The 26,904-nt window shown below is 45.0% G+C and overlaps 1 protein-coding gene across 5 annotated transcripts in view; it reads left to right on the plus strand.

The window, feature by feature from the left end:
* Nucleotides 1–26,904, plus strand: part of LOC118227025 (myocyte-specific enhancer factor 2A-like) — a 125,073-nt gene that overhangs the window by 51,891 nt on the left and 46,278 nt on the right. For all 5 annotated transcript variants that reach the window (XM_035417082.1, XM_035417084.1, XM_035417085.1 and 2 more), the window contains 2 exons: nucleotides 1,839–2,038; nucleotides 13,320–13,523. In XM_035417082.1, coding sequence (XP_035272973.1) covers nucleotides 1,985–2,038; nucleotides 13,320–13,523 — 258 coding nt within the window. In that variant the 5' untranslated portion in view covers nucleotides 1,839–1,984. The remainder of the gene's footprint in view (nucleotides 1–1,838; nucleotides 2,039–13,319; nucleotides 13,524–26,904) is intronic.

A 26,904-nucleotide genomic window follows, 5' to 3' on the forward strand; every position in this document is an offset into this window, starting at 1 on the left:
CCCCGCTCGGACGGGCCGTCGCCGCGGGCGTGTTTGCGCGATGCCGCTCGTTTCGTGGGTCCGCTGCCGGAGGGGACGCCTCGGGGGGACGTGCTGGGAGCTCCGCTCCGCCCGCGTTAGCGCTGGCGGCTGTTAGCGACTCCTCTTCATCCTCCTGCGCGAGCATGCGGGCTGTAAATTAACACAGAAAAGAGGGGGATGGAGGGAAGAGAATGGAAGAGTTGAGGCCTGTGGAGGCCCGGGGGTACAGTGATCATGTTGGGCTTCTCTTCCTTTCTCTCCCTTTCTCTTCCCCATTCTCTTCTTATCTTCCTCTTGCCCTCTCTGCATCTGTCTCTCCCGCTATCACACTTTCTCTTCTCTTATTCTCCCTCTGTCCCTCTCTCTCTCTGAAGAGGTTGTGCCAGCCATAGGGGTGTAGTGGAACGGTCACTTCCGTATTCCCTGTGTTTATTACTATTTTTTATTATTGGGCCTCTACAGTTAGTACAGTACTGTCACCCATGCCTCCATACCGGGAGCTTTGCAGCTGCAGTGTGTGCTGTAATGAGCTCACCTGTGAGTGAGACAGTGGCAGCTTCATGCTCCACTGGCCCCACAGTGCTACAAAGGGAGCTAGCGCCGATCATCTGGGACCGAATTTATCTGGGTCTGTCAGTAATTAGGGTGGGGGGAGGACAGGGGTGGGGGGGGGGAGCGAGGGGTGGCACCCCAGGGATGGAGATCATAGTGCTCTGTCCCATGTGTGGATTTCCTTATCTCTCTGAGAGGATTAGAGCACTGTCAACCCGAGATGGAGTGTGCTGGTAATCTCCCTTTCTGCAAAGCTCCCTGTAGCCTGGAATGTTTGAGGTACAGTATGAGAGAATGAGAGAGAGAGAAACAGAGAGAACCAGTTTATTTCTTTTCTATGCTTTTTCTCCCCAAATTTTGAATACCGGTTGTATTTTCATCAGTGCTCATTGCCTGGCTTCACAATCATTTCGGGAGGGCACAGACGAACATACGCCCTCCTCCAAAGAGTGTGATGTCATCTTCCACTTGTTATCACATTGGAGTTTGCAAGTCTGACTGACGCAGACATGAGGGGGAGTCCAAATTACCAGTGGAGGTGGCTGGGGTCCATTCAGTTTATCACTTCTAATTGTTTTCTAATGTGTCTATTGTTTATGTATTATAGGCATTGGCGATATATTAAAATTTGTCTTGTTCATTCTTGAATTGAACTGAATTGAATTAGCCCGAGAGCGTAAGAGAGAGAAAATATAAATTGCAAACACAACCAAATGGCTAGAACATGACTTTATGTAGAATGCAAATAGCTCTCTTCATTTCACTACCCTCTGCATTTGAAACATTAGTCCTGTCTCAGACCCCTGTACTTACATAAACATTTCCTCCTCAGGGGATCCAACACAGCATCCATGTTTTAGAATTGCGGCCCAATGTTTATTGGGTCATTTTTGCAGCTCATTGTAATCAACTTTAAAAAGTAAAATAATGACACGGTTTTCTGACATGACGTGTTTTCCGCTCGGGTTCCAAGCCGAAGGAGGCTCTGTCGCGCAGAAGTAGCGTTTCGGCGGGAGGAGGTGCGGTCGGGAGCGCTGTTTTGTTCGCGTTTGGTCAGAAGCCGTTCTGGAAGCCGGCCATGGCAGGTCTCTGCAGCTGCAGGTTTGGTAGAGAGGAAATACTTCACGTGCTTCAGACACCACTTCCTGTCTGCATGCAAGAGCAAACGCAGGCCGTGCAGCTGCTCCGACGCGCGTGCGCCGACCGCCCAGTTCTGTGTTATTGTAACTCTTTCTCCTTCTCTCCCTCTCTCTCCCCCCCTGCAGTGGTGACGTGGACCGGACCAGAAACAGAGAGAAAAGAGACAGAGAGCGTATGATGTACTAGGGGAGCGACGTGGACAAGCTCGGGAGTTTTTCTGATATTTTTTTGGTGTCAGAGAGACGGCGGGAAGAAAGGACAGAGCAGCAAAATGGGACGGAAGAAGATACAGATCACCAGGATCATGGACGAGAGGAACAGGCAGGTCAGTGTCCCCACCCCCAAGCATTTCCTGAGATGGTACAGCCCAGCCTGACTTTCCATGACCCTGCCCACGTGGGGGTCTCCCACTGTCGGGGTGCATTAGAACAGATACAACGGAGGCGGGTCAGTGGGGAGCAGACATGGGGATCCCCAAATCAGCGGGGGCTTCTGCCGCACCTCAGAGTACCTCAGAGCACTAGTTCAGTTCACTGATTAAATGATTAAATGCACAGATACGTTTAACTTACCAGATACTCAGCTCTGTATGTATAAACAAGTTCTATCTCGCTTCTGTTTAAGCTAAAGCAATAAGGGATGTGACCATGGACGATGTATGGCAGTGGCTGTTCTATACTGTAACAGAGCACTGGAATCCCAACCAACCCAGCCAATCATAGCCTCTTTCAGTTAAGAAGCATAGGACAGCAGGGTTTGTGCATCTGGCAAATTTATCGAATCTGTGTTAAATGTACACTAAGTAGAATGCCACTTCTATAAAAGCCAGGATGTTCTCACTATAATGGATACTCTAAATCAGATGTATTCTAGATGTGGACTTAGCTGTACTGCCGACGGAAGCATGCAGACAGAAACAGGATCTACATTCTCCCTCAAGCGCTCACAAATGGACCAAGTTCTTCAGTGTCCCAAAGGGGAAATCATTAAAGGGTTAAATAAATTAGGATGATATCGACTCGAGGCTGTGCTGTGTTTCCGTTAAAAAGGGGGGTTTTCTCTGTTTAAAAATAACATCTAATGCATTGTAAGTTTTTCAGGGTAACAGCGTCTGATAAGTGCCTTTATTGTAAATGTCACTGACATGCATACATACTGTATGTATGTGTGTAAATATATACCTCAACAAAAACATATTTTCAACGTACAAATAAGTTGCATACTAAGCATCGTCTATCTATCTATCTATCTATCTATCTGTTTTACAGTCGGTTTTTGTTTTAAGTTGCAAATATATAATAATTTTTTTTACATTTAATTTTGTACATTTTGTAAAAACATTTTTTGATAATCTGGTGTAGCCTAAACATATTATTTCTGGAGCATAAGTTTTCATCTGTTTAAGACATTTATGTAAATGATGCATTTTTGATTTGACACATTGATGTGACAAAGTTTGACTGACCACATTCTCTTTAGATGGTAAGATGAAAAAACAGGGATATGAATGAAATAAATTTGGAAACACTGCTTTGCTTTAAAATAGAGCTGAGATAGCAATTATTGTTTGTTGTAACTTGGCTTCATTTTTATATCAATACTTTCAACAGCAGACCTAGATTTTGCAAGTTTTAAGTAATGACTTATACACGGTGCTTTGTATGCATGAGTAACTTTGCTTTTTTGCACATTGTAAATGTGTTTTTGTTTAGATATCATTTGTTTATGCACTCTGTTTGTTATAAGTAACTGATAATAACAGCAGATATAGGTCATTTACTGTAGTTAACTTTTAACTATAGATATAGTCACTGGCTAGCTAGCTATTGTTCAGTATTTTTATTTTTAATATAACTTAACAGCACTGCACATTGCTAGCTAGTGTGCTGCTCCAGTAAAGCGAAGAATAGATGAATAGCTGCTATGTTGCTATGTAGATGGCTACACCATGCTTTAATGGTAGTCTAACAGTTTACAAATTCAGGCAGAGGTTTTATAGCCTACCTTGTAGTCATGTAAGCGATCTGAACACTGAAACGATATTAAACATTTTTTTTTGGCAATTATTATTAGTTAGCAAGCAATCTAGCTTTCATTCCGCACAGAACCAAGATGGCGAGCAGAACGTTTTTACAATGTCTTTTTGTCTGTGTTGTATTAGAGTGCTCTGCAGTTGACTACATCGATCATATTTTGTTATTGGCGGATCCAGCTAAATGTCCAGTGGGGAGAATTATTGATTGTGGGACTAGAGCATTTGTGATGATGTAATCGGAAGGAAAAAGGAGAAAAAATTCAAAATAACCCAATTTTGAGGCTTTATTGTGAGGACATGTGAAGTTGTTTGTGAATTCTGTCTGTCTTCATGAGGTCAGAAGGTACAGAAGTTAATGTTGTTGAGGGCTGAGAGTCTGTGATCATTGTGGTTATTTCTGTCCCATATTTACATGAATATAAATCCATATAAATGTATGTCAGATAGATATGTATGTACGTGTATGTTACATTTTTCAAAGTGCAGAGGTCAAGGATTGAAGTGCAGTAATTCCTTAGAAAGGGGAAAATATATAGAGGCAAGAGGTGCGAACTCGATTAACAATGTCAGCTACCCTCTTGAAAATGAAAAAGTTATGAAAAAGTAGATCTACCCTACTGAGCATTAAACTACATTATATGAACAAGGGCAAAGGACCCTGGTTCTAAATATAGAAAAGAAGTTACACCTAATCAAGTATTAAAGCTGGTTTAAATTGCTAGAGAGGGTCCTTATCCCCAGATCATCAACAGCATTTCTAACAAGTTGCCTGATCCAGTTGGCCTGAGGGAAGCCCTGGGACCCATACGCTCTGTGGGGGGGGGGGGGGCATTTGGGGGGGCATTTGTTTTGAAGGTCCCAACTGGCTCCACAACATCCTGCAGCTTATTCCTGGAGATGGTGAACCTGTGATTTGGGGCAGGCAGAGCTGGGTTGGGGTGTGGAGGGGGTTTTGGGTGATAGGGTAGATCTAGATCAGATAATTATTAGAAACATATTAACCCTTTAGACATCGGTAACATTCCAGAAAGATCACTGACAATTTTTAAAAAGAAACCATCTTTGCCATTATTCAGAGCGAAATTTTTATATTGTCAAAAAGATTAATATGTAATAGCTGATTGTTGGCTAAGGTGCCGCTACTCAACCTGGGGCCTGTCTGGGCCCTCATGGGGGCCCACGTTCCCTGCGGGGCCCAGCCCGCGGGTGGTAATTATGAGCAGCTGACTTGTGAGCCATCCTTTCATTAACAGAGCTGGTTAGTGGCGTCTGCCACCCCATCCCCCCCCACCCCCCTCCCATGCCCCCCCATGGGTGCTGCTATTCTTCGGGCTGACCACAGAGATGGCAGGAATCCATCCTGTCTACTGCTCGCTCTAAATATAACCCTCCGCCCCAAGAAAACAGCACAACGAATCGTCTCTCTGTCTGGACGGCTTTCTGCTCCTCTCGTCTGATCATATTTAGATTGAGAAACCGTGGCTTCGCTGATGCTCCGACCTGAACGCCGCCTTTTTTCGGACGTGCGTTTCGACGGGATGCGAATTGCCCTGTGCTCGTGAGCGCAGTGCTGTAGGTTTCCACGGTCTACGTTCGTTAGCGTTAGCTATGCGGGGTTTCGGGAGAATTGTGCTGACGAATGACATACAGAGCTGTCGTGTGGGCTGGGTGTAACACAAGGGTGTGCCCGAAATGCCTCCTGCGAATTTCCACCGGCCTGCAGTGTGGTTCCTGCACACTGAACGCTGACAGAGCAGTATTCACTTTTCAAACCTTCTGTGACATCATTGTCAATTGAGGTGATGACATCTTCTGTAATGAATGTGATTATAACATCACTAATGAAGATAATGGCATCATTGCTAATGCTCCTCCCTTACTAGTGTCATCCCCTGTTCTCAGATAATTAATAAGAAATTACATTGTGGGCCAATTAGGTTCTGGGCTGGGTTCCAATAAGAGAGAAGGGAGGAGTGCTCTTTTGCCATGAGCAGCCTGTCTGTGTTAACCAGCAACGTCTAGTGTGATCCACTATCACATCACAAAGGAGTCAAAATCCAGTGGGATATTACAAAACAGCGAGATCAACTGTGACATCACAAAACAGTCAGATCGAATATGACATCATGAACCAGCATACAGTAGTCCAGTGGTACTCCATGAAGAAGCCTGGATGTGCTCAGGTGCTTAGAATTGGCATGTCCACTGAATACTTATATTACATTACATTACATTACATTCATTTAGCAGACGCTTTTATCCAAAGCGACGTACAAAAAGTGCATATATCCTGTTTGTGTGCTTGTGTTGTTTTAAAGGTTGGTGACTAAATACTGCACACGTCACACATTGACACACAGGAGGCTAACTTCTTCTAACCCTTTCTGAAATAATGGTACAGTGTTCATTAAGGAACACATTTCCCATATGTACCTTTAAAGTACAATAATGTGCTATTAAGGTACTAATAAGAATGTTTTACAATCAAAAAATGTACAAATTAATTATATATTGCTGGTTTGGGGTACAATTTTATATATATATATAGGGTAAACTTGGTTGTGTAAATTGCTCTGGACAAGAGGGTCTGCTAAATGGCTATAATGTAATGTACCACCCCAGTGACAAGCGTTTGTACCATTTTAGGCCTCTTTTGTACCTTTTTCTCTGAGAGGGAATTGTGTATTACCCTGCTGTCGGATTCTGAATGCCGCAGATGGTTCTCCAGTCGGGGACCGTGTGCAGGTATTGACGTTGGGGCGGCTCAGCCTTCCTCAGCTTGAGGACGTTTCCTTGGCGAAGAGCTCATTTGGACTGTCGGGATGGCACCCCTGCTCTCGGCAGAAGCCCAGCTCCTCCGGCTGGGCTCTCCAGGGTGCGCCGCCGGCCCCAGGGGAATAGCCATTAGCGCGCGCGTCCCAATGTAGCAACAATTAGAAGCTTTATCTGCGCGGCTGCACCGCGGGCCATTTATATCCATGACATTAAATGAAAGAAGGCTGTAAGTGGGCTAATTAAATACGCGGCGCTAACGCGCGCGCGACGCTGGGTAAAACGCCCGGCTCCAGTCATTACCAGGAGCGCGCTGAAGAGGCTGTTGACCTTTCAGGATTTATAGAAGACAGATCAGGCCCGCCTTGGATCTCTTGAGTAAACGCTGTACGTTTTCTGCGAAAATCAATGCTTCTCATCCTGTGAACTAATCCCCTGTAACAGGGTGGCCCAAATGGCCTTTTGTGGAAAGTAAATTCATCTTTAAAAATGTAATATGTTTAAGGACAATGAAAATGTCAGTGATCATAACTGGGATATTGCTTTTTTTATTTTTGCTCTTCATTGGTTTCAATGGGAAAAGGTTTGTTTACAGATTTTGTCTTCATTGCAGCCCACATGACACATTCTGGTTAGGGCATGAGCCCCTTTGTCCAAAGGGGTGAGAACTACTAATCAGAACAGAACAGTTTCCTTATCAAGGAATGCAGGTCTTGCACTGCCATCATTGTGAACTGCCAAAGCTTTTCTGGTGGCTAAGTGCATTAGGGGGCTATGGGGGGATGGGGGCATGGGAGTTTTTTTCCAGTATTTCTTATGTCAGTTTTTATTATTTGGGTCACAGAGATGTTAACATTTCCTCATTTTATACAGTATTTCCAACTCACCCTGCATGCATAGTTATTTATTTATTTATTTATTTGTTTGTTTGTTTGAATGTTTGTTTGTTTGCTTGTTTGTTTGTGTTTGTTTGTTTGTTTGGTTGGTTGGTTGTTTGATTATTTATTTATTTATTTATTTATTTATTTTCTCTGCTCGTGTTTTGTTTTCCATTAAAGGTCTAATGAACTTTATTCTTTTCTTGATTGCCCATGAATTTGCATATTTAAAGGTAGGGCGTTTTAGAATTCTGAGAGACAGCTGGGCTGCAGCCTCACTCTGCTTGAGTATGCAATATTAAAAATATGAAATATAAAAGAGGAGATGTCCTGTCATGCAGAACGAGGGCCTGAATCAAAGGCTGGATTAAAAGAGGTGGAGGCAGCTTTGAGAGAGAGAGAGAGAGAGAGAGAGAGAGAGAGAGAGTGCTCTTGGAGTCAGTCTGACATGCTAATTGCAAACCTGTGTATGAACAACTGCTACAGCAGAACCCCCCCCCACCCCCCCACCCAAAAAAAGAGTTTTCTGCCCTTCAGGTAAAAAAAGGAACACCCCATGAATTACACGAGATGAGCCTGTAATTATCCTTATTAATGATGACGTGCACCTGTCTGCCACAAGGGAGGGATTGTAAAGTTTTTTTTTTTGTCTTTTTAAAATTCAGCAGTGCCGGGACTGTATTTTTCTGAGTGATTACTGAGTAAAATTAGTCTTAATTATCACTGATGAACAGGGTGGGTGTGGGGGGCGGGCGGGGGAGGGTCAGTTCCTGTTGGAGGGGCTGGAGCTGTGTTTGTACGGCTATTACTTTCGCATTAGTCAGGGTATTTAAAAGAGAGCTAAAGAGAGAACGAAAGAAAGAAAAAGAGAGAGAGAAAGAAAGAAAAGAGTGAGAGAAAGAAAGACCGTTGTGCATGCGCAGAGTGCGTGTGCAGTGCAGGCGTGTGCAGGGCTGCTGCCGGGCTGCAGGTACAGAGTGGCCTGGTTTCCCAGCGCTGGGCAGCTCTTTCTCCTGGTGAGTAATGAGCGGGCTCTCGTGTCTAATGATGTCCCCCGCACGTCGTTAAGCCACTCACCAGGAGTAATTGCCCAAGTCATTAAAAGTTTGATGATTTTTCCCTGCCGGGCACGGCGCCTCTTGGCTTGGCCCCGTCACCAACAGTACCCCCCCCCCCCCCTCCCCTTCCCCTTCATGGCACAGGGCACTTTACACACACCCCCTTCTCCCCCCCCTGGGAACAACAGAGCAGAACACTACCCCATCTCTTCGTCCCACCCCCCTCCCTCTCCCCATCCGCCTCTTTCTCCTTTCTCCTTTCTCCTTTCCTAGCCAAGCATTTCTCTTCCTGGATCAGTGTGGTCACACTTACAAAATTCCTTTAACCTTGCAGCGGGAGCTGCAGCCGGGTAGGAAGGAGGTGTTGGGAGGAGAGAAGGGGAGTGGAGTGTGGAGGGGAGGGGGTTGGAGTGGGGTTAGCGGTTGGAGGCGGGGTTCAGGGTCTGGCCGAGGGGAGGGGGGGGGTGTTTGGGCGCCTGTGTTGTTCCGCTGTTTCGTGCCTGCAATTAATTTGTGTTAAGAGTCACAGTGGAGGTCTTGTTTTTGTGGAGGGAATGAAGTGGACTGTTGGCGTGCGCTAGCGTCGTCTTTGAAAGCAGTGACAATAAGGTGATTTAGCCATTCAGCCGAGCTGAGAGAATGTTCCGGAGCCATGATGTAGCTAATGACGCTGATTAAGGGGAAGAATCGAAAATGTTACATGGAGCACACATGACACAATTACACTATGAATAACCTACAGAATTATGTTTTTTTTTTTTCTTCTCAAGCATTCACCTAGCCTTCATTAGGAAGCCATTAAAATACAGGTAGTCTTGTTATATGAAAAAAAAAAAAAAATACAGAAATTTGTGTATATTACTTAGAACATAATTCATTTTCTGCTGTTAGTTAGTCATTACAGATGAGTATTCTTTAAGTGTCTCAGGCTGGTGTTTTAGCTCATTATAGATAAGATTACAATATGGGCAGGGGAAGCTTGCTTGCTGGTAGTCAGAAAGTGCTTCATGAATATGGGCACCTGGAGCACATTTGGAAAGCATGTGTGGTGGAAGACATACCTTGTTTGGGGCATTTGAGGAGGGGGCAGGTACGATGGATGTTAAGAGTTTGCCCTATACAGTATCACAGAAATGTGTGTAACAGTTCTCATGCATAGTCATTAAAAACTAGTAGAAAAAAATAATATTCCTAATGTTAATTAAGTATGGAAATGGCAAATTTGTTGAACTTTGCCAGCTTTCTCGATAAAGGGGAAAACATGAATAAAATCAAAAATCTTTTTTTAAACAGAATAACAAAACGGAATGCCGTTCTCAAACTGCTTCTACAGTTTTCATCGTATAGTAAAAATGACATTCTGGGGACATCCAAGACACCGGGTAAATGTGTGACAGTTTCTATCTTTTCTGGGTTGAAAGGTTGTTAGCTGGTAACTGGGAGCACTGTGGGGCAGTATGGGGTAAGTCTGCCTCCCCAGGGCCCTGTGGGTAGGGACTTGGGGGTGTCTCCGTTTCGCCCGCACTTCCTCCGAAACTGCAGAGCTAATCCGGTCGGACAGGAAGCCGGAGACGTCTGCCCGGCCCCTCGGCCCGTCAGCCTGCCAGTCGCTGGGGAGGGCCGGGGCCGGAGCCGTCCAGCTGGGGCCCCCTCTTCACAACACACCCCCCCGCCCCCCACCCCCACCAATCACTGTTCTTATTAACCTTCCCGTCACTTCCCCGGTGCTCGCTTTGTCTTGGCGCCCCCGTCCCTCCCAGAGGTGCCCCCCCAGGAGCCGCATCCCGGTTTGATTAAGTCTGCGACTGACAGGTCGGCCCCTCGTCAGTCTCGGGAGAAATACATGGCGTCTGTGCTGCTCCTCCCGCCGGGGGTCCGCCGTCGCCCCTGAACCCCGTCTGCGGCGACAGCGACCGCGTCACCTGTCCACATCTCACTCCGTCAACCCCCTCCCCCCAATACCCACTAGCCCCCACCCACCCCCCCACCCGGACCCCAGTGAAACAAGTACCTCAGCTGCTCTTGGACTCCAGTCTGCACTGTAACAGGGACATTTGCATATCTCTCATTAGTTCCTGCTCGGCGTTTGAGCGCTTGTTGGATCCCGGGCCATTTCTCCCAAGCCCCCCGTGCCCAAAGTGTATCAGATCGTCAGAGGAAATGAGAAGGCAGGAGAATGGGGGGAAGCGGAATGGAGGAAAAATGAAAGAACTGGAGTACACCTGCTCATTTAATACCGTGGGGGAAATAAGAGGTGAAAGGGCAGCGCGCTTTGAAATGAGTGAAAGAGTGCTCTGATTTCGTCTGATATCGTCTCAGTAAATCAGCGAACAGAATAATTGACAAGGTGTAAGTTTATGTGCAAAACTGTTTCAAAGCGGCGATAGAAAAAAATCTTGCCATATTAAGTCAATTACATGCAAATTGCTGAGTTAATAAAGACAGAGCCAGGGCCCCGAGCAGAATGCTGTCCTATCCACTGTCTCACAGACTCAGTACACAGCAGGGTTTCGTTCATTTTTTTATTGTTTTTGGTTGTCAGTAAATAAGAAGTCATTTTGCTAGAAGAGAAACCGCAGTTGACTAATAACGAAACTCCAGTCAAACCCGGAGCTGAGCCGCAAATCTACCTCGTTCCGCTGTGCCGTGGAGCACTCTGGGCCGGCCCACGGTTCGAATGGAAACGCAGGCCACCCACTCACGCTGTCCTGCAATCTGCGGTTTCTTTCTTTACCCTGCCCACCCCCACCACCACCACCACCCCACCCCCCTCTCTCCTGTTTGCTCTTTGCTGGCTGTGCTCTCCTCTTCTCCTCTTTCTCTTTCTTCCCTATGCTCTTCTCGTCTTGCTTCCGTTAGCACTCATCTCTCCTCCCTCTCTCTCCCTCTCTCTCCCTCTCTCTCCTGACTCTCTCTTGCGTTGGCAGGTGTGCACTTAGCAGATGCGGGTGAGGGGGGAGGGGGCACTCACAGGAACATCACATTCATTTCACAGGCGGTGGGGGGATGACAGGGGTGTCCCTGCCAAACACTATGATCGGAACAGAGATCCGTGCGCAGTAATGCTGAAATGTCTGATTACTAAAAACAGTATCTCCCAGGAAGCCAAAGACAGGAAGTAAAAGAAAATACCCAGGCTTGGGGCGGTGTTGGTTCATTAGCACTGAAGTCAGTGGTACCTGGAGTTGGGGTGCGGTTAACAGGGTCATTTGGAAGTGGATTCCCCTTTAGTGGGCTTTTTGTTCTCCCAGCTCTACTTGGGTTCCAGAGTGAGATGGGATATGTTCTGTCTGCAGTGCACTGGTTTACCTGCCAGCTCTGGAACTCTCATTCCCACCTTAAACTGGTTTAATCTGGTTTCAGTTGGTCAGTTCAAGTGGGGCTTTTATCACATTATTTGTTCACATTTTTAAAACCATTTCCTTGGTAGATGATATATTTGTACTGTGTGTGCATCTTTTTGTTATCATGTTTATGATTCTTTAAAACATACAAAAAACGTACAAATCTGTCCCTCCTGCACAGCAATGGTGTTGTGGGACCTTTTTCAGAGTGAGTGGGAATAGAGAAATGGTGGAACTGTGTAGTACAGGTTTAAAAGGGCTATAGCTGCAGGGTGTGGTTAGCTACAGAAAACTGGGTCGTCAGCTCTCCCCGTCTGGCCAATGAGAAAGGAAGCTCTTGATATGCTGAATTACACCCGGCTGGCCAATGAGAAAGGAAGTTCTTAATATGCTGAATTACACCCGGATGGCCAATGAGAAAGGAAGTTCTTGATATGCTGAATTACACCGGGCTGTCCAGTGGAGGATGGGTCCCCCTTGGATTGCCAGGTTCTTCCCAAGATTTCTTCACATTGGAGAGTTTTTTCTCACCATCATTTGAGTGTTTTTCTTTCCACTGTAATTTTTTTTACCTCAATTACTCACTTTTTGTGGGGTTCAGGCCTGGGTTTTGCCCAGTTTTCCTTTCTGTTTCCTCTTTAAAGTATCTTTGTGATGGTATCTCTGCAAAACGTGCTATACAAGTAAAATCTAATTGAATTGAAATTGAATTGAATGAGGTGTGTTACTGCTAGGAGAGAACTGCTTGCACACCAGCCCTCATGGATAAGATCTGGGCCCACTGTATTAGAATATGAGAAGAGACCCCACAGTATGCATTACTGTATTCATTCAGACTGAACATTTCTGTTGCAGTGAAGGCTGCTGTTATGAGATGATGGAAGAGCATTGCAGGGGCAATGCAGAGAGAGAGGTGGGGGGGGGAGTGGGGGGCTCAGGTTACTACAGGAGCAATGTAAGACCTAGTGAATCCTGTCTCTCCCATTGGCTGAGCAGCAACTGCCCCTCCACTCTACTGTTATCCGCCCTACCCCCAACCTGTCCTTTGCTAAGGATCTTCTTTACCAATACCCTGTGGGGGGTCGATTAGCCAGAATAGGCACTTGAAACTCCCAAAGTGATTGGCTAAGCTGGAAGCAGCAGTATTGATAGTACATTTGAACCTTTTCAGTGGTACAAGTTTGGTTACTCAGTTTTTGGTGTATCACTTGAGCTTGGATAATTTTCGAAGATGAGATCCATTTATGGCCCAGCTGAATTTGCCAAGGCCAGCAGAGGTGGAAAGTCCAGGACTCAGAAAGTAAAGGTCCTGCCGTGTGTTTCTTCCACCCATGAACTGATTTCACCAATTAATTATACACCCTGGCTGAAGAATTGTGCTGATTAGCACATCCAGGTGATTTGAACAAAATACCGTGGAGGACTATTACTTTCTGGACCTGGATTTTCCGCCTCTGTAGGCCACTGTGCAACACTCTGCTAAGGTATGCTCACCTCTGTCTTCTCGTTGTCTTTTCAGGTCACCTTCACGAAGAGGAAGTTCGGCCTGATGAAGAAGGCCTACGAGCTGAGCGTGCTGTGCGACTGCGAGATAGCCCTCATCATCTTCAACAGCTCAAACAAACTGTTTCAGTACGCCAGCACGGACATGGACAAGGTCCTGCTCAAATACACAGAGTACAACGAGCCGCACGAGAGCAGAACCAACTCGGACATCGTGGAGGTAAGTGGCCTGACATCCACAGCGGAACCAATGCACACGTGGTTCAAAGAGAGATGTGGTATAAGCCCTTTGTGAAATCAAAGCTGCATTGCCGTTCAGAGCGTTGGATCACCATCATGATTTTTATTCTGAGTCACTGCTTGTTTCAGGCTAGTGATGTGCGCTAAATTTAATAATTGCTCATGTAATGTACAGGGGTTTAAGGATCCCACCGAGTCATGATAAAGTTATGCACACACCGGAACAAATGGATCGCCGGTTGGGCTCTCTATGGAAATTGCATTGAAATGACAATGTTAGTCTGTCCTGGATAGAGCTACGAGTTACTGGTTCCCCATTGCCACTGCTCTGATAGCACACAATCGGGTCTGTGGCAGGAGATAAGTTTAAGCTGGGTATAGTCCAGCAACTGACAAAAAGGAAAATCTATCGGCTCTCATGTTAGCTCTCTGTGGTTGTCCCTGCAATCTAAAAAACCATGACAGACGTGGTCCTTTGGTGGCCATCTTTGCACAGCTCAGTCTTTGTCTAAGTACAGTATGAACGTGATGTCTAAGTACAGTATGAATGTAAAACGTGGTGTTTTAGTCCTCCGTATTTAATTCACAGATTTTTTTTTTTCTGTCAGCCTTGGTTGACTTTGTGATTGCTATGAAAAATAACCGCTTCAAAACAGTTTTTCTGGTGGAATTGTTCGCATTTTGACCATTAATGAACTGGATTGCATAATAACAATTATATTGAATTATACATATTCTGTACTTCAGAATTTTAGATTTAGAAATCAAATAATTCACATGTAGTTAAAATGCAATTTCTCAGCTTTTATTTAAGGGTATTTTTATGCATTTTGGTTTCATCATGTAGAAATTGCAGCAGTATTTGTACATAGTCTCTCCATTTCAAGGCATCATAACGTTTGGGACAAATGACATCACAGGTGTTTCTGATTAGCCAGTTGCTTCCTTAGTGCAGGTATAAGAGAGCTTTTGGTCTATAGTTTTGATTCTAGCCTTTTGATTGTGTTTGGAGTCTGTTATTGGTGTTTCTCAACATGAGAACTAGAGTTGTGTCAATGAAAAATCAAGGAAACCATTATGAAGCTGAGAAATAAGAAACACAGGCAGACTTAGGCAAACCAAAATCAACTGTTTGGAATATAATTAAAAAGCAAGAGCACCATTGAGCTCAGAAATCACAAAGAGCCTGGTAAGCCAAGGAAGACCTCTACAATTTACAACCAAATAATTATCGCCATAATAATGAAAAACCCACTAACAACAGTCTAACAGTATCGTATTGTATCGTATAACAGATTAGAAACATCTTCAGGAGGAAAATGTGGATGTGTCAGTGACTGCTGTCCACAGAAAAATTCACGAACAGAAATACAGAGGCTACACTGCACGATGCAGAAAACTGGTTTGCTGAGAAAGCAACACGGCCATGTTACAGTTTACTCAGTAGTATCTAAAAGAGCCTGCTGAGTTCTGGAAAAAGGTCTTGTGGATAAGAGAGACCAAGACTCACTGGTGTCAAAGTGATGGCAAGAGAAAGGGGGGAAGCCAACGGGAACTGTCCAAGATCCAAAGCACCCCCTCTCATTTGTGAAACATTGTGGTGGGGTGTTTTATGGTTTGGGCATGTATGGCTGCCACAGATACTGGCTCAGATGTCTTCATTGTTGATGTAACTGCTGATAGCAGCAGCAGAATGAGTTTTGAGGAGTGTGGAAACATGTTATCTGTTTAAGTTCAACCAAATGCCTTCAAACTCATAGTATTCACTGTAGAGGTCTTTGTTGGCTTGACAATGTACTAAGCATGACTACTGTCATTTACATAACAGCAATATGTCCCGAACATTATGGTGGCCTGAAATGGGGGACTATATATATAAAGTGCTGTTATTTTTACATGGTGAAACCAAAGTGTATACAACTTTGACCACGTGAATTGTTTGATTTCAAATCTAAAATTGTGGAGTACAGAACGAAATATGTTGTTGTCCCAAACATTATTGTGCTCAATGTATATGCACACACACACACACACACACACACACACACATATATAGTTACTAGTGCATGAGACATTAGCGCACGCACACGCCATTTCTTTCATAGTTGGTTGCTGGCGTCAAGAGATGTGAACCAGGTGGTCCTGGGGGTGGGGCTACGCCCATGTGATTTCTTTATAAGGTCAGGGAAATGCAGATGGGGGGTGGGGCTACGCCCATGTGATTTCTTTATAAGGTCAGGGAAATGCAGATGAGGGGGGGGTGGGGAAGATAGGTGTAATGGTGGGCGAATGCAACGGGGTTTTTAAAACTTGTGTAAGTTCTGCTGTAAGACGCAGTGTTGGTGGCGTTTTTTTTTTTTTAGTTTGTCTCATTGAGGGGAGTCCCAGAGTCAAGAAGAGCTCCGGTGTGGGCTGAAGAGGAAAACGGCCATTTTTCAGTTCATTTTCACGTCCGTAACCACGCCACATAGCCGCTGAAGCACCTGCGGCCACACTTTGGGATCTTTTGGGTTCTTTTCATCGCTCCAGCGCCTCACCAAGTAGCATTTGCATATGGGATGTTGGGACTGACTTGGTCAAAAAAATAAAATTTTAAAAAAGAGAAACAAAAAACTGAACTAAACGTAACATAGCCAGCGTGAGCTGTCCGCCTGAGGGGTGAAGCCGGGCTGGCTGGGGAAGTCGAAGGTAAGCCCCATTTTCAGGACCGGGATCGACGCCAGCACCAGTTCTTAATTTTCTTTCTAGCTAAAAGCCTACAGTACAGTTACGTTGCAGCCGCTTCTCACATGTTAATCACAGCATACATAACGCCCCAGTGGGGAACGTATTTGTAACAATGTAGACACACAGCAAAAGGAATGAAAGGCAAGCACTTTTGCCAAGTAGCCTTTCAGGAAAGTGGCTTCAGTTACATTTGTAGGCCAGACCCCTGGGTTGGGGACACAGGACAGGGGTATTCCTGCATAAAGAACTTAACCAAGGGCTTACGTCAGAGAAAACCATCCCATGAACATCTTTTATGTTCCGGGCCAACACCGTCACTGAACGGCGGGAGGCGGGAGCGGTCGGGATCCGAGCCCTCCTCGCTGACGCATTTGGGGCCTGCTCGAAACAGAGACGCTCGCCCCTTTTTCGAAGAGAGCGCCTCTTCACTTCTGACTAAATGAAAAGCAAACACGCCGCTGCCAAGTCTGGAAATAATAACAACAACAAATGAAAGGGGTTTATTTCTTTACTGAAAGCCAGTAAGTGGACAGAGAGTTTTAACTTCAGGGCAGCTGTCTCTTTCTTATTGCCCAGGTCCTCGCCAGCGCTAGGTCTGTAAAATAATCGCGTTGTCGCGCCTCCTCCCCGACTCGCGCTTTGTTATGATATCTTTCTGACGGCGAGAGCGGTCGGGCGCGTTCGAGAAGCGCGCTGTGAGAATCCCGAAGCCTCGTGCTCTCGGTGAAAGCGTGCGGGTGTTTTTTTTTCGAGGGAAAGAGATGAATAAAGTGCGTAAAGGCCGTGAGAAGGTTCCGGCTGTCCAGGGGGGGAGCCGTGACGGTATCTTTAATTCATGCTGACTGTGCTGCTGCTGCTGCTGCCGCATTACCTGCTCAACAGAGCTGCTAACCGATGAACAACGGCCCACGGGCCCCTCACTTCCATCAGGGGCCTCTCTCTCTCTCTCTCTGTCTCTCTCTCTTTCTCATTCCCTCTCTTCTGCTCTTTTCTCTGTTCCCCTTTCTCCACCTTTCTCGCTTTTGCTGTCTTCCTCTCTAACCACCGCTTTCTCTCTCTTTCTCTCAGTTCCTCAATGATTCTGTTTTACCTTCCTCACATTTTACCATCTCTCCCCTTCCCACCCACAACCTCACCTTCTTTTGATCCCTTCTCTCTCCCTCTCTTTGCTCTCTCCTTTCTTTTTCACCCCTTCTCCTCTCTCTCATCTCTCCTCTCTCTTCCTCTAGCTTCCTCTCTCTCTCTCTCTCTCTCTCGGTGCGAGGCCTGCATTAAAAATGGATATCCCCCATGCCTCAGCCTCTTACTTGACTTTCATAAAAGCGAAGGCTGCGCTTGTTTTCTGAGGAGAGCAGGGAGGCCATTCCGGTTCATCACAGAGTCCCAGTCTCATCTTTTACCGTCTTCTGATCTTTTACGGCAGGCAGGCTGTTTACTTTCTTTCCCCTCCCTAGACTGAGCGTAGCGAGGGCGGCCTCGTCTGTCCGGCCACACAGGGAAGAGACCCGCAGGGTTTGGGTGGGCGGGAGGGGGCGGGGTCCTCCCTGCAGGTTTTCCTTCCTGCACCTCTGTGCATCAGCTGGGATCGGACGGGTAGCCCTGTGCATTTCTTAGGGGGTTTGTGTGCAGGGGCGAAACAAAATGGCGCCTTGGTAGAGAGAGGCTTAGAGTTTCATGCTGGGTGGTGATTGGTTCTTCTCAGGGAGAGGGCAGGTCCCACGGAACCCCTGGGCCTCTGGGACCAGCTCCACTTAAGAAGTCAGGAAGCAGAGCAGAATTAATACAGCCCTAACTGCTACAAATACATGTGCATAACACCACCACTGCTTATAATAATAATAATAATAATAATAATAATAATTATTATTATTATTATAATAATCAGTGTCGCTACTAGTAATAATATGAGATGATGGAAATAACCGTCGTCATCATCACAGCAGTATTTAAGATGAAGGATCTGTGGAATGACCTGTTAGGTCGGAGCCGTGTGCGAGCGCTGGTCAGAGGCTGCGGAGGACGTGCGCTCAGAGAGCCGCGTCTGTTCCGCGCAGCTGAGCTTCCTGTGCGAAAGTAGCTTCGGGCGACGAGCTTCCTCCTCTTGTGTTGCTGTTGTTGTTTGTGCGGCGTTTGCGCGGGGCAGCCGGAGTCTTTAAAGGCGGGGGGGACGCGCTCTTTAAGAGACGCGGTAAGTGGGTTCTCTCGCGGGCCTGCGATGCAGAGAGATTACCTCACGGGTGAGAGCGCTGATTCACTGTCGCCTGGGCCATTACGAACAGCCTCGCTTCTCTGTGCTGACGGCCCTCTCCAAAAGGGGCGGACGCGGACTGTCCGGAGCCTGTACCTGAGTGTTTAAGAGATTCTGTGACTGGCTTACCAAGACCCCAATCGGTCAGTGACCCTGAGCGATTATTTCATGAATGTTCGGTACGTCCAGCTAGATATGTGAAGTTTTTTTTTTTCTTACTGAAAGAACTGTCCTGCCAGGGTTGTGAGTACCACAAGCTCTGTAGTAATGATATCACAGCAGGCTAACGATTAAGCATTTATAGCATATTATTATGTTTGTGTGAATATTTGCCCAGTATGTGTCCATGTGTGAGAAGAACAGAGAGTGTGTTTACATGTGTGTGCATGGCTATTACGGTTTTGTCTTTCCCCTTGCTTTTTATTTCTATTAAGTTTGAATTTCATTTCCAGTTCACTTTAGTTTTGGTATAATTTTAAGCCATCCATAGTTTTATTCTAAGTAGGATAATGCGTGCTTCACTTAAAGTGTTTTAAGAATTTGTCTTAATAGCAAGAGAGCAGAGACGTCAGCAAATGGACTCATTAGACACTGAAATTTGATTTTACATTTATTTTAATTTGCTCAAATTTATAATGTTTTTTTTAATTTATTACTGGCACATTTCACATATCAAAATGAAGAGCAAAATCAATTTTAAAACAGAGGTATAATGAAGCCAGATCTTCTTTCAGGTGCAAAAGGAAGGGATAAAAGCTTCTAAACAATCAAGAAATATTATCATGCTCCTACCGAGAAACCTTTGCTGACTTTTATGAATATGCAAACTCAAAAGGTACAGTGCACTGTTGATAATGTATTCAGAGTAAATTTAGGCTGAGCTCTGTCCCATTTGCCCAACCATGTGCTTCGCCTCTGCCGTGGTAGCTAGCAATGTGTCATTGCTGTTATGTGGCAACTTCTGACATTACAGAGGTGATAATGCACAAGGAAGCATATTACCCTTCACCTTTTATCATTTTTTGTATGTATATGTTTGGACAGGCATTCTTATTTCAGTTTATGAATGTTTTTTCATGGTTAGTTTTCAATTACGTCTCATTTTTACTTTGTGTTATTAACCTTGGTACTGTTTGTTACCGAGAGATGGTATTTGTGTGTGTGTGTGTGTGTCTGTGACAGAGTGTGTATGTATGTGTGTGGTTCTTGTAAAAACAAATGTGGCTTATGTAGTGTTCACGTAGCGTATAATGCTGCTGTAAAATGTCTCTTGGTGAATTGTTGTTTCCCCTTCTTGTTATTACCTTGATTGATGGAGCCCTCCGGCCTCGTACTCCAGTGGTTTGAGCCAACACGGCCGCCCCCAGTGACAGAATGAATGAGGGAGCGGGTGAACGGAGGGGTAAAATGAATAGAACTCTCTCCTGTGAAAACGAGCCTCACATGGATGCACTTACGCGAGCAAATGAAAAAATCGAATTAAAACGCACCGTGTCTCGTCTGTGTCTGTGCAAAATGATCTGGGAGGCCCATGCATGCACGCCTACCCCCCCCCCCCCCCCCCCACACACACACACACACACACACATAGACATGCTCGCAAAGTGGCGGCAGGCAGCACAAGCTCCCGTTCCCCGCTAGAAGCCAAGCGAAAGGTCACATTCCTGCTCGGCGGTGCCATCTGTAGATAAAGGCCTGGCCGTGCGGCCGGTGGCGGGTGGCGGGGGGAGCGGGGGAGGGGGGAGAGGGGGGGGGGCGGGGGTTGGGGGGGGGCAGATGCAGTGTTCTTCACAGATGGACGCCTCCTGCCTCAGGCGCGGCTGCGATAAGCAGAGCGGGACCGCGGACTCTGCCTTGGTCTTGGCTGACAGTGGAATGGCGGCTGGCGCGCTAGACTCAGACCGACTGCTTAACCTGGGATGGAGAGGGAGGGAGAGAGCGAGGGAGGCAGGAACAGAGGGATGGACGGAGAGAGAGATAGAGGCTGGGATGAAAGCGTGAGGGGAGGGGTGCTCAAGCTATTCAACGTGCTTCGGGTGCCAGGTATACTACAACATGATCCCCCCATCCCCCCCCTAAATTACTTGCCCACGATCCTGTCAGAAGCCTCCTAGCTGTTGTTTGTGCAGCAGGCGGCAAGAGATCAGAACGCTGCCCCCTCAGACCCAACTGCCGGTGCCTTAATCTTCCGCGCCCCTTTCATTTGGTATTTATTTATTGATTCTTGAGCCGAAGTGCCAGGCCTCCTGAGGTAAAAATGGCCGAGACCTCGTGCTGCGAAACTGCAGTTGAGTGACCGCTTCCCTCAGCGCCTTCCCCGCCGAGAGGCTCTGGCGGCGGGAGCTTCCTGTAAAAGCAGGTCGTGTCGTGCGAGTCCGTCGCGTCGCGCCTTCGCGGCGGCGGAGAGCCTGCCGGGCCGCCCCCCTGCGCTGACCTCGGATCAGCGCCCGGTGTGGCGGAGGTCACGGCCGTCGGAACAAGAGTGTCGATACGCGCCGCGAACGAACCCTTTTTGAATCCCGAACGGCCATCGCGCAAAAAGCGGGCTCAACAGGTGTCTTCATGAGGAGGCTATGGAGAACTGAACTACTGCATAGAATAACATCAGAAAGAAAAAGGGAGGAGGGGGGATTAAAAAAAAACTGTGTTGAAGGATAGTTTAGGAAGAACTGCAGGGCTATCGTGTCCTCCTGCTTATTATTAAAATGCTCTAGACCACATCAGTGCGAATCTCAAAATGTAGCCGAGTCATTTTCAAAGCGGCTGTTTCAGAACCAAACTGAAGCACATGGAGGCACAAACAGGGGTGAACATTCAGGGAAAACGCGCAAGTCGAAGTAGCAAGATAATTTACATCCGCAAATTGGATCCATACGAGCCGATGTCCAGGTCCTTACTGTCATTGTGTTTAAAATGACATTTTGTTATCAACACAAATGAAAGCACTGATGCAAGTCATTAAAGTAATGTCATTATACCCGGTGTTCTACGCAGAGTCATGGCAACCTTCACGTCCCTTCACGTCACTACCCAGGTCCAGTTTTTTCCTTGAGCCGATGCATATTTACTATGATGGTCACTGCTAATTGTGTGCAAGTGGGAGAGTCCTTAAAACGAATACTTCTACATGATACATTTCAATGTTTTTCACATGTTTTGCTACAGGACAAACTCCACCCCTGCATCCTGCCCCCCCACCCCCCCCAAAAAAAAATCAATTACATAAAATGTAACATCATTGTACTGCACTTCACAACTGCACAGATAAATTGAAAGCTCAGTTGTACTTCAGCAAATCTCACAGTACGTTTATAGTTGTTTCATTAATAGCTGATGGTAAAAATCTGTTCACGTTATATAGAAAGAAGTCTCTTTAGTCAATTCTTTCCTGTCCAGTGTAATTTTAATAGCATGCCTGCATGTTGCAAATCGCATGACCAGTATGTAAACAAAGTTGGTTTACAGACCTTTTCATTTCAAGTGTCATTAGCTTTGCTTGCCTTTTGGAACAAACAAGATTTCCAAGAAAGCCCCATTTTACCTAAAACCTGCAAAGTTGCTTGATAGGAAAAATAACTAAATAACATATACCTCTGTTGGCTTTGAATATAAATACATTTAAAAAAATTCTGCATCTTCGCTGATGGCTTAACAATACTAATCATGTTTAGAGTTTTAGAAAAGAGGTTTGTTGTATTACAGCGTGTCTGGTTGTTTTTTAAATTAGTATGTTGGGCAGTATGTATATTTTTGTTGAGCTATAGTGTATATATTGATATGTCTTTTCTGAAACAACTGGGGCACACAACTAAAATGTTCAGTGTAAAATTTACTTTGAGAGAGTACGTTTAAGTCTAATAGAGTACACGTGGAATTTAAACCCAGCTTGAGTTGACAAAACTGATAATGTTTTCTGCTCGTGAAGTAAGGCTTGCTCTGCACAGGGCTGTTTGTTACAGTAAGTGTGGGTTTTTACAGTGAGTAAATGGATATTGAAGGGCAGAGATATGGGGAGAGGGGAGGGTGGGACGGAAGCTGGTCTGAGCTGGAGGCCTGCAGAGGCTGATACTCTGATAAGGGCTCTCATTCATCAGTCGGCCCTCTTCCTGAGGGACCTGACCTCATCGCTGGGAAGGGGGGGGGGGGCGGAGCACGGTGGACTCAAGCAGAGAATGCCTTCTCACTGAGGAGACCAACCATTACATCATGAACAATGGTCACCTGCATCCATTTTTAGCATGACAACTGTACTGGCACAATGAACAGATCAGGATGAAAAAATTACCTCTAGACAGCATTGGAATTCCAGAAGATTTCCGCCAATATTCAGAATGAAATGATTCTCTCATATGATTCATTTGAAACCTACGTCTGGTCATTAAGGGTAAGAAAAATAAAAATAAAAAACGGCACAAAAACTAATGAACTGTAATATAGATTTTGGAATGAGACCCGATTCATTAAATTTAATATGGTCATGAACAGTTCATTTGGAAAATAAGAATAAAATCTAGTTCTTTCTTATACATTCATGGCAAAGAGCCCCGGAATCCCACAGGAAATAGGGAATTATGTAGTATTATATTTTATTTGATCTTTGAAGCAATAGCATTCAAAAATATAATTGTTTGGAATGCGCATCACTCAATTTAAACCCGTTCATTCCTGAAATCAGGAAATTGGTCTTTTCAGAAACTTCACAACACATTTCAGTAAATGCATTACTCAATGTTAGATGAAATCATATATCCCTAAGCCAGGTAAAGTTTTTTGTATTGGAATTATTATGTCATGCTTTCTATTATTTATAACTTGTATAGAAGTGAGAGTTACTTTTCTCAGATTGAGCACATTTTGAATATTCAGGATATTTAGTCAAGTATTTAGCTGTTCAATGATTCAGGGATCTCTATAATGTTTGGGACTTTTTTCATTTTTTAATTAGGTTCTGTACTCCACAATTTTAGACTTGCAATCAAACATTCCCCCTGTGGTTTATAAAAGGATGTTTTATACATTTTGGTTTCACCATGTAAATGAAATTACAGCACTTTTTTATACATAGTCCCCCCATTTCAGGGCACCATAACGTTGGGGACAAATGGCTTCAAAGGTGCTTCTGATTTGTCAGGTGTGTTAAATTGCTTCCTTGCCGGAATAATACGGGTTTCAGTATCTAGTCTTGAGTCTTGGCTTGAATCTGGAAAATTCTTGACTGGCCAAGTCCTTCACCTGATCTGAATCCAACTGAACATACGTTTCATATGCTGCTTCAGGCAGTCCTTCCATGTTGGGGATATGCAACCAAATACTAAGCATGACTACTTTCATTTACATGACAGTAATATTTACAAAACATTATGGGGTCCTGAAATGGGGAACTGTGTGTAAAAAGTAGTATAATTTCTACATGGTGAAACCAAAGTGTATAAAATATATCCTTAAATAAAAGCTGAGAATGTGCACCTTAACCACTTGTGAATTGTTTGATTACAAATCTAAAATTGTGGAGTGCAGAGCCAAATCAAGCCAAACATTACGGAGGTCACTGTAAAATACATACTGTACACTAAGCACATGTGCTCATTCGTGGACAAACACACGCACACACAAACATAGTTTACACGGGATGAAATAAATTAAATCAATTTAAAAAACTGGCAAAGATAGTGCCTGGTACAGTTACAACAGATACATTATTTTAAAGTAATTGTGATTTTGAAACATTTCATTCATTTTCATGTGAAGAAGGTTCAAAAGGAAACATTAACCCTGTCAGCGTTCAGGTATGTCCATTAAAAATTGTAGAACATCCAAAAAGGTCAATGTTGTACAACCTCGAGGAAGAAGTAATCTCCAGTAAATCTTTGCCAGCCGCAATCAGAACATTGAATCAGACCAGCGTCTGTCTTTAATGAATGCAAATTAGGCACATCTGCTGCCATGAACAAGCTGTCCAGACTGTTCAATTAGTGTGATTGATCAATTATTCTCCTCAGAATAACCTGAAAGAGGCTGCGAGGAGCGAGGCATTTCTGAGAATCTGAACAGCCTTCCAGGGAGCCATTTTCCCTGGCAAAAAGCTTTCCGTTGTCTTGTTAAAATGTAATGTTGCAAAAAAAGCTTTAATGTCTGAGGGCAGGTAGCCAGCTGATCGGATCTGAAATGACTGAAGAATTGGCCGTAACAAGCTCCGCTGTAGGGAAATGGCTGCACGAAAAACACAAAAGTCTAAATTATGTTAGAGAATTGTCCTCTTTGCCAAGTTTATTATTGCCATATTTTCCCACTTGCATGGGGAAATAAAGTCCATAACAGGTCCTGCAAAAATGTTGTTTTTTTGGACTTTGTTGCTATAGATTGCAGAAGCCACTGGACTAAAACACATGAAATGGAAGCATGTTAGGTGATATATATTCACTATTAAGTATACATAAGTAGTTTTGTGAGGTGGGATTCATTGGAAATGACATGATACAGAAATACTGTGTGTGTGTGTGTGTGCACGTGTTAAATGGTACAATGCATAAATAAACAAAAGTGTAAGTTAAAGAACAGTTTAACACACAGCTTAACTGAAGCTTAAACAAGCCCATTTGATGGAACCTTCCTCAAGGAATGAGCGAGTGTTAAATTGCATTGAAATGAAGTTGCAACACTGACCAGCTCTATCTGGTTAAACAAAGAGAGAGGGAGAAAGGGGAAAGGAGAAGGAAAAGGTAGAGAGAGAGAGAGCTGGAGAACACGAAAAGGTTCCCCTATTGGCCGTAGACCAGAGAGAGCATGCCTGGACTGTTTCTGACACAGATCCTGGCTCGAGTGCCCCATATCTCCGATTAGAACATACCGAGATAATGAGGAGAGAGTTACATGGAGCCCAGCTGGCAAAGAGGCAACCTGTCACTCTGAAACGCTTTCATACCGCGGAGCGCAGGTCACCTGCCACTTACAGCTGTCCTATAAAGGAGCGCGGTGTCAAAACAAAATGGCCCAGCGAAACAGCCCGGCGGCGTCGCGTATTTATAATAAAGCCGTCAGCATTCTTTTTCTTGTCCTCCATTTTGATCCTGACAACCCTAGATTAGTATGTGTCAGTATGTGCTTTTTATGTATGCCGGCCGACTCAAATGCAACCATGCCTTTAATAATTTCTCGAGCCAATGGTCACATTTCACACTATAAAAGGGACCTTGAAATTATTTCTTTGCCAGAAATTTGGCAATATGGCTGATATTTGTTATGGAGGTGGTACCCATGGTTTTAAAGCGTTTCTTTTCGCTGAACTGTATGTATTGAACTGTACTGTATGCTCACAAAACATTTCATGCCATTCCCCCTGTTCACAAACCCATTATTTTTCACAAAACTCATTTGGGCTTTTAGCCTTCAGAGAAAAGGAAGGATTTTGTCCACCCAATATTGAGAGCGCTGGAGAGGTGAGAGGGTTTGGGGAAGGATTTAGAGGAGCTGAGCTCCTGCCAGAACTCTCTCCAGAATTCCACTGGTGTGGAGCGGGGAGCAGTCTGTTCTGGCATTCCAACATTCTGACGTTCTGCACGCGGTGTCCCTTCGGATCCAGCAACGGTGCCAGCCTCGCCATTTCAGATGACTAACCAACTCTGAAAGATTAATATGAGAAGGGGCGGCGGAGGTTGGACGCCTAATTTGTGTTTAATACGCGCAAATGACAACACAACAGAAAAGATTACATTTAAATTTGGAAATGCTTAACATGTAGACTTGACTTTTTTTTTGTGTGCTGGCAAGGGGCTGGTTCCTGCATGGCTGATACAATAAAGCTGCATTTGACAACCGAGACAGCTCAAGGAGTCACACAGCCACGGAGGTCTTTCGGTCATTATGGGATGTGTCACTGGGTACAACAGCTTGCCCAGGCCAAATAGTTACATTACATTACGTTTATTTGGCAGACGCTTTTATCCAAAGCGACGTACAAAAACGTTGAGGCAGAGGCCCTCTGGGAAATCCAGGCTTGATACAGTGCCGCATACTCTAATCTGTTAATAAATTACAAGATGGGCTGAATGGCCTCTACTCACGCAGTAATTACGTATTCCTACAGTATGTTGGTTGAGTGGTTTAGTATTCTGTTGTTTTAAGTGAAAAGGACCTCAGCTTGGATATTGAGTTGCAGCCCTTGATTGTTGGATTTAGTAGAAATAACGGATAGAGCACTATAGTTCACAAATGCGTACCACACAAGGAGTTATTTTGTGTTAGAGAGGATTGTGTGTCTACATTTTCCCCCTACTAACTGATATTTGAGTGGGCTTTCAGAAGAGTGGACTGTGCAGAGCAGTGCTATACCAGGCAGTCTGTATGAGCCACGTTAGCTTGTCTGTATCCACGCAACAGCCGAGACATC

The sequence above is a fragment of the Anguilla anguilla genome, chromosome 5, assembly GCF_013347855.1.
Source record: "Anguilla anguilla isolate fAngAng1 chromosome 5, fAngAng1.pri, whole genome shotgun sequence".
NCBI lineage: Eukaryota > Metazoa > Chordata > Actinopteri > Anguilliformes > Anguillidae > Anguilla > Anguilla anguilla.